Source organism: Haematobia irritans, chromosome 4 (genome assembly GCF_050003625.1).
Source record: "Haematobia irritans isolate KBUSLIRL chromosome 4, ASM5000362v1, whole genome shotgun sequence".
NCBI lineage: Eukaryota > Metazoa > Arthropoda > Insecta > Diptera > Muscidae > Haematobia > Haematobia irritans.
Genome location: NC_134400.1, coordinates 204971173 through 204988083, shown reverse-complemented (window position 1 = coordinate 204988083; position 16911 = coordinate 204971173). Strand labels below are relative to the sequence as shown.

The following is a 16911-nucleotide window of genomic DNA, read 5'->3' as shown; positions in this document are numbered from 1 at the left end:
TGTTAATATATCACAAACAGATAATGAAAATTCGATAAATGAGTTTCATAGAGCCTAGATTTAAAACTAGATAGCTCCCAAAACATATCTCCATTTTAAAGAAACCACCTTGTTGGCTAGTAATTAATACCTAAATACTTAAGGGAGGATCAAAATCTTTGTAATCAAGTTTTTTTTTTTTTGAATGTACAAGCAATAATCCTCACCCTGAAGAATTTTGCATGTTTTTTTTTCATTCCCCGACAAATTATAATTAAATTGGTTTACAAAACATTTTTGAATTAGATATAATCGGGCAATATTATTACATAGCGTGTTTCACAAAATATTTCGTTTTGTATGTAATTCGAATTTAATACCATTTTTTTATCTTGTTCATTTACAGATTACCGATCAAACTTTTTGTTGACTGTCCGTCCATTCATACATCGACGAGTGGTGCATGTTATAAGAAATTTTTCATGAAGTTTACATTTGAAAAAACAGTGTGTGAACGATAGCATTATCCCGCCTTATATTAACATCTTAAGTTTATGAAATAACATCGAAACAAATCATCAAAAATGGAAAAGGAGAACAGTCATCAATTGGAGGCAAATACACGAGATCCGTAAGTTCAAATATTTGTATTCTTTAATAATTCTATTGACAATTTAAACTATCGAGTAGTAAATGAGCCATAATCCTGTTACTTTATAGAGCTCAATAAATGTGTGATTTGCGATAGATATCACATTGAACTTAAGATACAGGATACGTGGAAAATTGTCTATTCATTGTTTAATTAATACCTCAAAACCACAGCTCCTTGGCTGCGATTTTGCTATATCGTAGGTAGGAACAGTAGGAATCTCGTATTCTACATAGCAGTGGGGGCAAAATCTGGCGAATTTTAGTGACAATGTTGGCAACGCTAATTCTTGCCCAATCTTATAGAAACTGTAAATACCTATTTAGAAAGAGAATGGCTAATTCGCTGAATTTTCGCTACATAGTAGATGGGGACGATAGGAATCTCGTTCAGTTCATCGTAGATTGGAATAATAGAAATCTCAATCCGCAGAGAATTATATTTGAATCTCAAATGGACTAGCGACAAAATCGATTTTCCACTAATCGATGTTTCGTTAAAAAAGAAGATTAAGAAAAGTGTAAGTGGATTATTTGCAATAATCAAATTCGATTCTATGTTGATATTTTTGAAATTCGATTCAAATCGTTTTTTGATTTTAGACGATATTATTTATTTTATAAATGATTTTAAGAGAAATTTATATGGACAGGTTTGAGGTGAATATGAACGAGTAAGATTATCTTTATCTCAAAACTGAATGCATCGATGTATAGAAAGCATTTTACTGCGATTAAGGAGATAAAAGACAAATTAAAACAACTTCTTCGTTTCAAATGTGTTTCCAGGATTGGAAAGAAGAATACTCTTGTATCGAGAGATACAAAAGTCGAAAATCGACTTTTCGAATAACAGACTTTTTGTCAAAAAAGTCGGATTCGAATTTTTGTAATTTTTAAATACGATTCGATACTGATATTTTTGAAATTCGAATCAAATCGACTTTTAATGTTGGCAAAAATCATCTAACTAACTTTAGGGAAAAAGACAATATTGAATTAAGAGAGTACCACTGAGGGTATCCGTCAACCATTTTTTTAATGGATCCAGCTCTTTGCCCATATCTTACAGCTCTTTGTCCAGTCTTATAGGCATTGTGAGAAAACTCAGAAATATAATTGCTTTTTGACTGCGGTTAGTAGATAGGTATAGTAGGTATCTCGCTCACTGCTTAGTAGATTGGGACAATAGGAATCTCGTTCCACAGGGAAGTATAATTATACCCTGCTCCACACTGTGGAACAGGGTATTATAAGTTAGTGCATATGTTTGCAACACCCAGAAGGAGACGAGATAGACACATGGTGTCTTTGGCAAAAATGGTCAGGGTGGGCTCCTGAGTCGATATAGCCATGTCCGTCTGTCCGTGAATAAATTTTGTAATCAAAGTCTAGGTCGCAGTTTTAGTCCAATCGACTTCAAATTTGGCACGAGTATGTGTTTTGGCTCAGAATAGATCCCTATTGATTTTGGAAGAAATCGGTTCAGATTTAGATATAGCTCCCATATATATATTTCGCCCGATATGGACTTATATGGCCCCAGAAGCCAGAGTTTTACCCTAATTGGCTTAAAATTTTGCACAAGAAGAACAATTAGTACTATAGTCAAGTGTGCCAAATTTCATTGAAATCGGTTCAGATTTAGATATAGCTCCCGTATATATCTTTCGCCCGATATGCACTAATACGGTCCCAGAAGCCAGAGTTTTACCCCAATTAGGTTGAAATTTTGCACAGGGAGTAGAATTAGCAGTGTAGTCAAGTGTGCAAAATTTTATTGAAATCGGTTCAGATTTAGATATAGCTCCCATATATATCGTTCGCCCGATTTACACTCATATCACCACAGAGGCCAATCTTTGGCACCGATTTAGTTGAAATTTTGCACTGGGAGTAGAATTAGCATTGTAGCTATGCGTGCCAAATTTGGTTGAAATCGGTTCAGATTTAGATATATCTCCCATATATAGCTTTCGCCCGATTTACACTCATATGACCACAGAGGCCAATTTTTTGCTCCGATTTAGTTGAAATTTTGCACAGGGAGTAGAATTAGCATTGTGGCTATGCGTGCCAAATTTGGTTGAAATCGGTTCAGATTTAGATATAGCTCCCATATATAGCTTTCGCCCGATTTACACTCATATGACCACAGAGACCAATTTTTTGCTCCGATGTAGTTAAAATTTTGCACAGAGAGTAGAATTAGCATTGTAGCTATGCGTGCCAAATTTGGTTGAAATCGGTTCAGATTTAGATATAGCTCCCATGTATATGTTTTTCTGATTTCGACAAAAATGGTCAAAATACCAACATTTTCCTTGTAAAATCGCCACTGTTTAGTCGAAAAGTTGTAAAAATGACTCTAATTTTCCCAAACTTCTAATACATGTAAATCGAGCGATAAATCATAAATAAACTTTTGCGAAGTTTCCTTAAAATTGCTTTACATTTAAATGTTTCCCATATTTTTTTACTAACATTGTGTTCCACCCTAGTGCATTAGCCGACTTAAATTTTGAGTCTGTAGATTTTGTAGAAGTCTATCAAATTCTGTCCACATCGAGTGATATTTAAATGTATGTATTTGGGACAAACCTTTATATATAGCCCCCAACACATTTGACGGATGTGATATGGTATCGAAAATTTGGATCTACAAAGTGGTGCAGGGTATAATATAGTCGGCCCCGCCCGGCTTTAGACTTTCCTTACTTGTTTTTTTTTAAAGACGTGTGGACTACACTGAAAAAAAATATTTACGTGATATTAAAGATTACGCAACCTAAATATTAGGATGCGCAATTTACAAAATATTAAGGAAAAATTTCTTTAAAATAATGAAATTTTGTTTAAAATAAAATTTAGAAACTTTACTTCAAAAATGTATTGCTTTAAATTTAGGACACAAATTTAGTAAATTTGCGTCCCTCCTCTAAGGTCGCATGTTTTTGAACTAAGGCAAATTTTCCTTAAAGTAACGAAACACATTTTTGATTTAAAGAATTTGTCCTTAAATTAACGGAAATATTCAAACTTAAGATTTAAAATAAAAACGCTTCAAATATAGGCTAAGACTTATTTTGAGGATTTGGCATCATTGATTTAAATTTTTTTTGGACACAAGAAAAAAATTTTTACTTTGAGGTATCCGTAATAACTTGGATTTTTATACCCTGCTCCACACTGTGGAACAGGGTATTATAAGTTAGTGCATATGTTTGCAACACCCAGAAGGGGACAAGATAGACACATGGTGTCTTTGGCAAAAATGCTCAGGGTGGGCTCTTGAGTCGATATAGCGATGTCCGTCTGTCCGTCTGTCCGTGAACACATTTTTGTAATCAAAGTCTAGGTCGCAGTTTTAGTCCAATCGACTTCAAATTTGGCACAAGTATGTATTATGGCTCAGAATATAACCCTATTGATTTTGGAGGAAATCGGTTCAGATTTAGATATAGCTCCCATATATATCTTTCGCCCGACATTTTGGTTGAAATTTTGCACTAGGAGTACAATTAGTAGTGTAGTCAAGTGTGCCAAATTTTATTGAAATCGGTTCAGATTTAGATATAGCTCCCATATATAGCTTTCGCCCGATTTACACTCATATGACCACAGAGGCCAATTTAGATATAGCTCCCATATATAGCTTTCACCAGATTTACACCCATATGACCATAGAGGCCAATTTTTTGCTCCAATTTAGTTGAAATTTTGCACAGGGAGTAGAATTAGCATTGTAGCTATGGGTGCCAAATTTGAATGAAATCGGTTCAGATTTAGATATATCTCCCATATATAGCTTTCGCCCGATTTACACTCATATGACCACAGAGGCCAATTTTTTGCTCCGATTTAGTTGAAATTTTGCACAGGGGGTAGAATTAGCATTGTAGCATTTGGTTGAAATCGGTTCAGATTTAGATATAGCTCCCATATATATCTTTAGCCCGACATGGATTAATACGGTCCCAGAAGCCAGAGTTTTACCCAATTTGGTTGAAGTTTTGCACTAGGAGTACAATTAGTAGTGTAGTCAAGTGTGCCAAATTTTATTGAAATCGGTTCAGATTTAGATATAGCTCCCATATATAGCTTTCGCCCGATTTAAACTCATATGACCACAGAGGCCAATTTTTTGCTCCGATTTAATTGAAATTTTGCACAGGGAGTAGAATTAGCATTGTAGCTATGCGTGCCAAATTTGAATGAAATCGGTTCAGATTTAGATATATCTCCCATATATAGCTTTCGCCCGATTTACACTCATATGACCACAGAGGCCAATTTTTTGCTCCGATTTAATTGAAATTTTGCACAGGGAGTAGAATTAGCATTGTAGCTATGCGTGCCAAATTTGAATAAAATCGGTTCAGATTTAGATATATCTCCCATATATAGCTTTCGCCCGATTTACACTCATATGACCACAGAGGCCAATTTTGTGCTCCGATTTAGTTGAAATTTTGCACAGAGGGTAGAATTAGCATTGTAGCTATGCGTGCCAAATTTGGTTGAAATCAGTTCAGATTTAGATATAGCTCCCATATATAGCTTTCACCCGATTTACACTCATATGACCACAGAGGCCAATTTTTTGCTCCAATTTAGTTGAAATTTTGCACTAGGAGTACAATTAGTAGTGTAGTCAAGTGTGCCAAATTTTATTGAAATCGGTTCAGATTTAGATATAGCTCCCATATATAGCTTTCGCCCGATTTACACTCATATGACCACAGAGGCCAATTTTTTGCTCCGGTTTAGTTGAAATTTTGCACAGGGGGTAGAATTAGCATTGTAGCTATGCGTGCCAAATTTGGTTGAAATCGGTTCAGATTTAGATATATCTCCCATATATATGTTTTTCTGATTTCGACAAAAATGGTCAAAATACCAACATTTGCCTTGTAAAATCGCCACTGCTTAGTCGAAAAGTTGTAAAAATTACTCTAATTTTCCTAAACTTCTAATACATATATACGAGCGATAAATCATAAATAAACTTTTGCGAACTTTTCACATTTAAATGTTTCCCGTATTTTTTTACTAACATTGTCTTCCACCCTAGTGCATTAGCCGACTTAAATTTTGAGTCTATAGATTTTGTAGAAGTCTATCAAATTCTGTCCAGATCGAGTGATATTTAAATTCAAGTATTTGGGACAAACCTTTAATATAGCCCCCCAACACATTTGACGGATTTGATATGGTATCGAAAATTTAGATCTACAAAGTGGTGCAGGGTATCATATAGTCGGCCCCACCCGACTTTAGACTTTCCGTACTTTTTAATTCTGATTATTATCCTTCAACCGAATAAGAAATCTCATTCGCAAAGGCTCTTTATATACACGTTAGTAATAAATTTCTTCACACTTTGTTTCACATTCCTCAAACCAGTTGCCATTCACTAAATTTACATACCAAGCCTCTTTTGTCAGAATTAAAAGAAAACAAAAACAAAATAACAGGATTTTAAATTTCCAGTTTTTACTATGCACTCAATTAGTCAAGTGATCATGAACAAGGAAACAAATCGTTTAAGTTCAACAACAAGAATTGTAAGAAAATACTAAATCTAGTTAAGAATTTTCTATTTGAGTGATTTCATTGCAAGAAAACAAAAAGAAAAAAAAAAATACAATCACGTCATATAATTACGTTGACAATTGGAATAAGTGATTGGCGTTGCTGGCACATGGTTATCATAAACTTCCCACATTCAAGTGTTTACAATTGTATGCTTTCAAAGAAATTATATAATAGACCAGATCCCCGGCTGCCTCCAAGTAAATAAAAAAAAAATTCCTCATACTCTTGAAAAGTAAGTTACAATGATAAGAAGGCCACTAGAGGTAGTGTTTTTTATATAGAAGTATTTAACCTAATGTTTATACCAAGAGCGTAGGCATTTGGAGATCTTTGAAAATTTATTTATTTATTTTTTTTTTTTTTGTTGAACATTTTCAAAATTCCATAAGAATGAGGTGGACTCATTTCCGGAAATAAAATTCTAGTCATGTTTCTGGTTTATCTATACGACCCCCCTACCCCTAAATAAATTCATATCTACGCTTCTGCCTAACCACCTACAATACTTTTTATAAATCAACATATTTGTATAAGATTTTTTTTGTTTGAAATCTCTCTAAGATCACCATAAAGATAAGCAACAAATGACAGACATTCAATTACCCAATTTAGAAAGATTTAAAAGGGAAATTCGTTAAACGTCAAATCAGCACGTCAACAACTCATCCAGCATGCTTGTCGAGCTATTAGGGAGCTGAACTAATTGCGGAAAGCGTTTTTTTTTCTAATCAATCTAACATTGAAGGTTTTATTCAATCAAAAGATTTTAATAATGAAAATCTCTTGATCATCAGTGCGTCAATGTCTTAATCAAAGTAGGCCCATGGGTTTATTGAGCGAAACAGATTAGGAAGGTAAACGTCCTGTAGAATTCGTTTAATTGAAGAAAATTACTTTGACTTTTTGAATACAATGGAAGTAATGCAAAATATCTTCAACGTGAATTAATCACATAGACGGTATTTAAAGAAACAAAGTTGACTTTGACTTTGGATTGACATTCGGATGTTAGGATTGATGATGAACTAAACACGTGTGGTCTTATTAGTACTTACCCGTATCCCGTGATAGAAAAAATATTATACAGAAATTATAGGCCAATATATTTCCATACACAAAAGGTACATCATTGCACAAAAAAAAAGAAAAAGAAAACAAGTATATACGACCGTAAGTTCGGCCAGGCCGAATCTTATGTACCCTCCACCATGGATTGCGTAGAAACTTCTACGAAAGACTGTCATCCACAAGTTTCAACTCACTCGGATGAAATTTGCTCCTCCAAGAGGCTCCAAAACCAAATCTCGGGATCGGTTTATATGGGGGCTATAAATGATTATGGACTGATATGGACCACTTTTGGCATGGTTGCTAAATATCATATAGTACCACCACGTACCAAATTTCAACCAGATCGGATGAATTTTGCTTCTCCAAAAGGCACCGGAGGTCAAATCTGGCGATCGGTTTATATGGGAGCTATATATAATTATGGACTGATAGGAACCAATTCCTGCATGGTTGTTGGATACCATATACTAACATCACGTGCCAAATTTCAACCGAATCGGATGCATTTTGCTCTTCCAAGGGGCTCCGGAGGTCAAATCTGGGGATCGGTTTCTATCGGGGCTATATATAATTATGGACCGATATCGACCAATTTTTGCATGAGTGTTTGAGGCCATATTTTAACATCACGTACCAATTTGCAACTGAATCAGATGAATTTTGGTCTTCCAAGAGGCTCCGGAGGTCAAATCTGGTGATCGGTTTTATGGGGGCTATATATAATTATGGGCCGATGTGGACCAATTTTTGCGTGGTCATTAGCGAACATATACCAACACCATGTACCAAATTTCAGCCGGATCGGATGAAATTTGTTTCTCTTAGAGGCTCTGCAAGCCAAATCGGGGGATCGGTTTATATGGGGGCTATATATAATTATGGACCGATGTGGACCAACTTTTTCATGGTTGTTAGAGACCATATACTAACACCATGTACCAAATTTCAGCCGGATCGGATGAAATTTGCTTCTCTTAGAGGCCTCGCACACCAAATTTGGGGGTCCGTTTATATGGGGGCTATACGTAAAAGTGGACCGATATGGCCCATTTGCAATACCATCCGACCTACATCAATTGTGTCAAATTTCAAGTCGATAGCTTGTTTCGTTCGGAAGTTAGCGTGATTTCAACAGACGGACGGACGGACGGACGGCCATGCTCAGATCGACTCAGAATTTCACCACGACCCAGAATATATATACTTTATGGGGTGTTACAAACGGAATGACAAAGTTAATATACCCCCCATCCTATGGTGGAGGGTATAAAAAGTGTTGTTCCACCAAGACAACGCACCGTGGTGCCACAAGTCATTGAGAACGATGGCAAAAATTCATGAATTGGGCTTCGAATTGCTTCCCCACCCACCGTATTCACCAGATCTGGCCCCCAGCGACTTTTTCTTGTTCTCATACCTCAAAACGATGCTCGCAGGGAAAAAATTGGGATGAAATGAAGAGGTGGTCGCCGAAACTGAGGACTATTTTGAGGCAAAACCGAAGGAGTACTACCAAAATGGTATCCAAAACATTGGAAGGTCGTTATAATCGTTGTATCGCTCTTGAAGGGAACTATGTTGAATAATAAAAACGAATTTTGACAAAAAAAAATGTGCTTTGTTAGACCGGGGACTTATCAGCCAATCTGTTATAGCTCCTAATATCAGACATTTCTGCTCAGATTGTTACAAGACTCCCATAAACATGTACCCCCCTTTATGTTCTTAAATATGGAAATCTCGAAAACCTATACCAATGATACCCCACAAATGCTTATGTTTACTAATTCAGTAGGGGTGGTTTAGGGTATGATATAGTCGGCCCCGCCCGACTTTCTACTTTACTCACTTGTTATACCCTGCGCCACACTGTGGGACAGGGTATTATAAGTTAGTGCATATGTTTGTAACACCCAGAAGGAAACGAGATAGACACATGGTGTTTTAAGAAATAATGCTCAGGGTGGGTTCCTGAGTCGATATAACCATGTCCGTCTGCCCGTCTGCCCGTCTGTCTGTGAACACATTTTTGTGATCAAAATCTAGGTCGTAATTTATATATCTTTCGCCCGATATGCACTTATATGGACCCAGAAGCCAGAGTTTTATCCCGATTAGCTTGAAATTTTGCACAAGGAGTACAATTGGTAGTATAGTCAAGTGTGCCAAATTTGATTGAAATCGGTTCAGATTTAGATATAGCTTCCATATATATGTTTTTCTGCTTTCGACAAAAATGGTCAAAATACCAACATTTTGCACAAGGAGTACAATTGGTAGTATAGTCAAGTGTGCCAAATTTGATTGAAATCGGTTCAGATTTAGATATAGATTCCATATATATGTTTTTCTGCTTTCGACAAAAATGGTCAAAATACCAACATTTTCCTTGTTAAATGACTCTAATTTTCCTAAACTTCTAATACATATATATCGAGCATTATCGTAAATAAACTTTTGCGAAGTTCCCTTAAAATTGCTTCAGATTTAAATGTTTCCCATATTTTTTTACTAAAATTGTGTTCCACCCTAGTGCATTGGCCGACTTAAATTTTGAGTCTATAGATTTTGTAGAAGTCTATCAAATTCTGTCCAGATCGAGTGATATTTAAATGTATGTATTTGGGACAAACCTTTATATATAGCACCCAACACATTTGACGGATGTGATATGGTATCGAAAATTTAGATCTACAAAGTGGTGCAGGGTATAATATAGTCGGCCCGCCCGACTTTAGACTTTCCTTACTTGTTTTCTTAATAAAATTCAAAAGGTAATTGTATCCGTTCAAATTTTTTAATTTGAAGTTTCAAGCGAAATTTCTTTCTGTGTAGATCACCAGTGTAATGGTGTTGCATCCAGCATTAAAATAAAACAGTCTTATTGGTGCATATGATATCGAACACAATTACAATTAGACTTAAAAAAACCAATAAATACTTACCATATGTGTGAGTGTGGCATGACCTAATTTGACCTGGTATCAGCTTATTGCTTCCTCCAGCAACATGACAAGAAATAATTTGCTAAACAAGTTGCAATCAAGTTTTATTAAATTTGTACAAAAAATCCGCATATATCCACAATCTTGTTTTAATGATTAATGATCCCAAGAAATAGCCACGGAAAACAAAAGTGAACGAGTCAAATATTTACACTCGAATGTAAATGACTTTATATTGTAAAAAAAAACTATGAACTAAAATATTAAACAATTTTTTTTAAGAAAATTTTTTGATGTGAGTGGACTTATCACATTTTTTTAAATAAGGTTACAATATTATACTGACATAGTCACTCAAAACGATCCATATTAAAATTTCATTCATGAATTATGTCAACATCAATTAATACCGGCGGCACGTGACTGAAGAAACTATCTTCAACACAGATTGAAAACAAAAATCACAATCATCACTATATCGTTGATCCAGAAATTATTTGAAATTTATTATCATAATAAAAAAAAAAAACAACGTGTATACGATCTTGATGCAAATGTTTTTCGGTCATTAACATTTATGGCCATTTCAAATGGTTGTGCATTTTGTCGAGTGTATTGAACTGTGAATGAAATATTAGCACAGCTGACGAAGCATGGGAATATGCTTGTGAATACAAACTGAACCCCTTACATGCGGTCTCTTTTAGACGTTCAAATGTGAATTGCTTGCGTTCAATTATGAAAGCGAAAGTGACTATACAGTGTGAACTACAACTATTGGGAATTTGCATAATCTAGCCGTAGTTTTAGGGGGGAACAATGGAACAGATTTTTCAAATGGAAAAAAATAAACCACAATCGTGGGAGTAAAGTAGAAATAGGATTCCAAATAACCGGTTTTCATAGAATGGTGACGGGGGTATAATAAGTTTGTCATTCCGTTTGTAACACATCGAAATATCGATTTCCGACTATATAAACTATATATATTCTTGATCAGGGAGAAGTTCTAAGACGAGATAAAAATGTCCGTCTGTCTGTCTCAGAGATGGTCTGTATCAAACTTTTTTAGGTTTGCGACTGTCGCAAAGTTGTAAACATCGTAAACGTCACATACGCGTCGTAAATGTAGAAAAAGTAACAAAAGTCGCAAATTGAAAATACTTTAGTCGCGTCGGCTAGGCAGCGAATTCGATGATATCCAAGACGATGGTAGGTGCGAAGAAGTTTCAATTCTTAGGAATGTTACAATTTTCGGTTTTAGTCCCCACATTTTCCCTATTGCCTTTTGCACGAGTACAGGGTAACCGTGGATTTTCTCGTCCTTTCTTAGTTTTAAGTTCAGTCTCCTGTCCAATATAACTCCAAGGTATTTTACACACTCACTAACGGGAATTTCGATACCACCTAAGAAAATAGGCTTGACCATGGGAAAACTTTCACAAATTTCTACAGAAACTCACAGCAAATGCTGTCAAACTAAATTAAAAAATGTTCAGGATTTCTTCTATTCAAAATTTGGTTTTCTACAGTAGGTTTACGACTTTTGCGACATACGTATTATACCGTCGCAAACGTATGTCGCAAAAGTCACAGTTTGTGACAGGCCAACCCTGGTCTGTCTATTGTAATCACGCTACAGCCTTCAATAATGGCTTTTTGTTTGCAGGCTGGTCAAGTTCGAAGATGGGCTATATCGGTCCAAGTTTTGATAGAGTCCCCATATAAACCGACCTCCCGATTTGGGGTCTTGGGCTTATAACAACTGTAGTTTTTATCCAATTTGCCTGAAATTGTAAATCTAGAGTTATTTTAGGACCATCAAAAAGTGTACCGAAAATGGTGCCTATCGGTTCATGTTTTGATATAGTCTCCTATAGACCGATCTCCCGATTTTACTTCTTGGGCTTCTAGAATCCGTAGTTTTTATCCAATTTACCTGAAATTGGAAATCTAAAGGTATTCTAGGACCATAAAGAGGTGTGCCGAAAATGGGGTGTATTGGTCCATGTTTTGATATAGCCCCATATAGACCGATCTCCCGATTTTACTTCTGGAGCTACTATAATCCGTAGTTTTAATCCAATTTGCCTGAAATTTGAAATCTTTAGGTATTCTAGGATCCTAAAGATGTGTACCGAAAATGGTGAGTACCGGTCTATGTTTTGATATAGCCCCCATATAGACCGATCTCCCGATTTTATTTCTTGAACTTCTATAATCCGTAGTTTTAATCCAATTTACCTGAAATTGGAAATCTAGAGGTATTCTAGGACCATAAAGAGGTGTGCCGAAAGTGTGGTGTATCGGTCCATGTTTTGATATAGCCCCCATATAGACCGATCTCCCGATTTTATTTCTTGTGCTTCTAGAATCCGTAATTTTTACCCAATTTGCCTCAAATCGGAAATCTAGAGGTATTCAAGGACCTTAAAGAGGTGTACCGAAAATGGTGAGTACCTGTCCATGTTTTGATATAGTCCCCATATAGACCGATCTCCCAATTTTATTTCTTGGGCTTCTAGAATCCGTAGTTTGTATCCAATTTACCTGAAATTATAAATCTAGAGGTATTCTAGGACCACAAGGAGGTGTGCCGAAAATGGGGTGTATCGGTCCATGTTTTGATATAGCCCCCATTTATACCGATCTCCCGATTTTACTTCTTGGTCTTCTAGAATCCGAAGTTTTTATCCAATTTACCTGAAATTGGAAATCTAGAGGTATTCTAGGAAAATAAAGAGATGTGCCGAAAATGGTGATTATCGGTCCATGTTTTGATATAGTCCCCATATAGACCGATCTCCCGATTTTACTTCTTGGGCTTCTAGAATCCGGAGTTTTTATCCAATTTACCTGAAATTGGAAATCTAGAGGTATTCTAGGATCATAAAGGGGTGTGCCGAATATATTGAGTATCGGTACAGTTTTTGATATAGCCCCCATATAGACTGATCTCCCGATTTTACTTCTTGGGCTTCTAGAATCCGTAGTTTTTACCCATTTTGCCTGATATTGGAAATCTAGAGGTATTCTAGGACCATAAAGAGATGTGCCGAAAATGGTGATTATAGGTCCATGTTTTGGTATAGCCCCCACATAGACCGATTTCCCGATTTTACTTCTTGGGCTTCTAGAATCCGTAGTTTTTAACCAATTTGCCTGAAATTGGAAATCTAGAGGTATTCTAGGACCATAAAGGCGTGTGCCGAATATTTTGGGTATCGGTACAGTTTTTGATATAGCTCCCTTATAAACCGGCCCACCGATTTGGGGGTCTAGATTTTAGAATTAAAATTAAATATGCTGAATACTGTGTGTATCCTTCCATGTTTTGGTCCCCATTACACCGAATTCCCAATTTACCTCCTAGGGTTTCTAGAAATTGTAGTTTCAAAATCCAAATTATGCCAAGTACTTCAAAATAAAAACTGTTTTCTTAATGCTAAAAAAACTTTAAACCAAATATACCAAATATACATAAAATAAGTCTTAGCCTATATTTGAAGCATTTTTATCTTAAATTTAAAAATTCAATATGTCAGCTGAGTTAAAGACGATTTCTTTAAATTAAAAAGTTTTTCTTTATTTTAAGGAACATTTGCCTTACTTCAAAGATCTACAACTTCAACAGAGATACGCAAAATTTCAAGATTTGTGTCCTAAATTTAATGAAAAAACTTTTTGAAGCAAGGATTATAAACTTTCTTTTAATTATAATGTCATTATTTTATAGAATTTTGTCCTTAGCATTGCGTAAATTTTGAGTCCTAAAATTTAAATTGCATATTAGGTCAATATTTTTTTTTTTCAGTGTATAAAAGGTGCACTGATCATGAAAATTGCTTGAAACTGAATGCAAATTTCCAGATTTTACTTCTCGTAGTCAATTAAATAATTGGGATGAAAATTCACAGATTTTAGATTTCAAATCCAGGCGTTATTTCATCATTTTCTTGAACACTTACAAGACATGTTTATGATTCCTCTAAAACTCAAACAAATAATGGTTCTTATAAATTCAGAATCTGATCTAGTCTTCATAGGTAAAATCTTTACATTTATCTTTGGGAAGCGTACAGGTTAGACTGATCTGCTTGGGAAAATATCTGTCATCAAACCCCCCTGAAATTTTCCAAGGAAACAATTATATTTGATTCATGGTGGTGGGTATTTAAGATTCGGCCCGGCCGAACTTACTACTGTATATACGAGGGCGGTTCGGAAACTTTTTAGCCTATCAATGAAAGAGAATAGTTAGTTTTTCAAAAATATTTTTATTTTTATACCCTCCACCATAGGATGGGGGTATATTAACTTTGCCATTAAGTTTGTAACGCATCGAAATATTGCTCTAAGACCCCATAAAGTATATATATTCTGGGTCGTGGTGAAATTCTGAGTCGATATGAGCATGTCTGTCCGTCCGTCCGTCTGTTGAACTCACGCTAACTTCCGAACGAAACAAGCTATCGACTTGAAACTTAGCACAAGTAGTTGTTATTGATGTAGGTCGGACGGTATTGCAAATGGGCCATATCGGTCCACTTTTACGTATAGCCCCCATATAAACGGACCCCCAAATTTGGCTTGCAGACCCTCTAAGAGAAGCAAATTTGATCCGATTCGGCTGAAATTTGGTACATGGTGTTAGTATAAGGTCTCTAACAGCTATTCAAAAATTGGTCCACATAGGTCCATAATTATATATAGGCCCCATATAAACCGATCACCAGATTTGACCTCCGGAGCCTCTTGGAAGACCAAAATTCATCTGATTCAGTTGAAATTTGGTACGTGGTGTTAGTATATGGACTCCACCAACCATGCAGGTATTGGTTCATATCAGTTCATAATTATATATAGCCCCCATATAAACCGATCCCCAGATTTGACCTCCGGTGCCTTTTGGAGAAGCAAAATTCATCCGATCTGGTTGAAATTTGGTACGTGATGTTAGTATATGATATTTAACAACCATGCCAAAAGTGGTCCATATCAGTCCATAATCATATATAGTCCCCATATAAACCGATCCCGAGATTTGGTTTTGGAGCCTCTTGGAGGAGCAAATTTCTTCCGAGTGAGTTGAAATTTGTGGATGACAGTCTTTCGTAGAAGTTTCTACGCAATCCATGGTGGAGGGTACATAAGATTCGGCCTGACCGAACTTACGGCCGTATATACTTGTTTCCATTAAAAATCAACAAAAAATTAAAAGTTATCGTAATTTGCAAAACCTTCTCAAAAAAACTTCCTTGGATGTGAAAAAGTCAAAAGGTACAGATTCAAATCCCATCGGGGATGATTTTTATTTTTTTTTAATATTTTTTACTTTTATTTATTTATTTTTTTATTGATTTTCCTATTTTTCTTTTTTGCGAAATTTAATTATCTAAAACTTACATTTTCACTTGAAACGCCCTAATTTCGTACTCTCTAGGACTAGTCAAAAAGGACTGCATCGAGGAAGTGGAAAAAATCGATAGCGTATGCGCTTTAAAAGATATGTTTGTGGAACAACTTCCATTTTTTTTTTGCTGGGATATAGAAATTCATTTTGTTACATTAAATATCTGTCACCCTATTTCATACATTGAAACTAATGCCATTTTCTATTAATTTTACAGCACCGATATTGAAGAAGATGAACCACTGACATGGAGATTTTGGAGAAAACGTCGCTACATTGTTGTGTTATTGGCCTTCTTTGGATTCTTCAATGTCTATTCGTTGCGTGTGAATTTGAGTGTGGCCATTGTGGCCATGACAGAAAATCGTACAGTCACAGATGAAAATGGTGAGGTGATATCGTGGGAGCAAGACTTTCCCTGGGATTCCAAACAGAAAGGTCTCATATTGAGTTCCTTTTTCTATGGCTATATTTTAACACAGTTCATTGGAGGTTTTATTGGAGCAAAAATTGGTGGAAATATTGTAAGTTAATGTAAAAAATGAAAATGGATGGATGAACTAAAAAAGCCTCATTAAATTTTAGGTATTTGGCGTTGGCATAGGAGCTACTGCAATTTTGACCCTTTTCACACCATTGGCAGCCAAACATAGTTTGGAAATGTTATTGGCCGTACGCATTATTGAGGGTATCTTTGAGGTAAATTTGACTGAAGTTAAAAACATTTGGATTTTTGTTTATGTGAAATATATATCTCCCCGCAACTAGGGTGTCACATTCCCTTGCATTCATGCTGTATGGTCCCGCTGGTCACCGCCACTCGAAAGATCCCGTATGGCCTCTATAGCCTTTGCTGGCAATTATGCTGGTACTGTGATAGCTATGCCCTCTTCCGGACTCTTGGCTACAGCCTATGGCTGGGAGAGTGTCTTCTATGTGTTCGGTGGTATTGGCTGTGTCTGGCTAATTCTTTGGATGGCCATTGTTCGTTCGGGGCCTGATCGTGATCGTTTCTGTTCGGCTAATGAACGTGATTATATTATGAAAAAAATCGGTGTGTCTTCTAACAAATCCATTAAACATCCATGGAAAGCGATATTTACATCACTGCCATTTTACGCTATAATAGCATCACATTTCTCCGAGAATTGGGGTTTCTATACATTGCTCACGCAACTGCCTACGTTCCTTAAGGGTAAGATGACTGGTCGATTTCATTTCAAATAAAAAGTAGTTTAGTTACATTTTAAGCAA

At 35.8% G+C, this 16911-nt stretch overlaps 1 protein-coding gene across 1 annotated transcript in view; it reads left to right on the top strand.

Moving 5' to 3' along the window:
• Window positions 1–16911, top strand: part of MFS9 (major facilitator superfamily transporter 9) — a 38970-nt gene that overhangs the window by 15455 nt on the left and 6604 nt on the right. The window contains exons 2-5 of the mRNA XM_075303847.1: window positions 386–610; window positions 15875–16181; window positions 16243–16356; window positions 16426–16852. Of these exons, the coding sequence (XP_075159962.1) occupies window positions 564–610; window positions 15875–16181; window positions 16243–16356; window positions 16426–16852 (895 nt within the window). The 5' untranslated portion in view covers window positions 386–563. The remainder of the gene's footprint in view (window positions 1–385; window positions 611–15874; window positions 16182–16242; window positions 16357–16425; window positions 16853–16911) is intronic.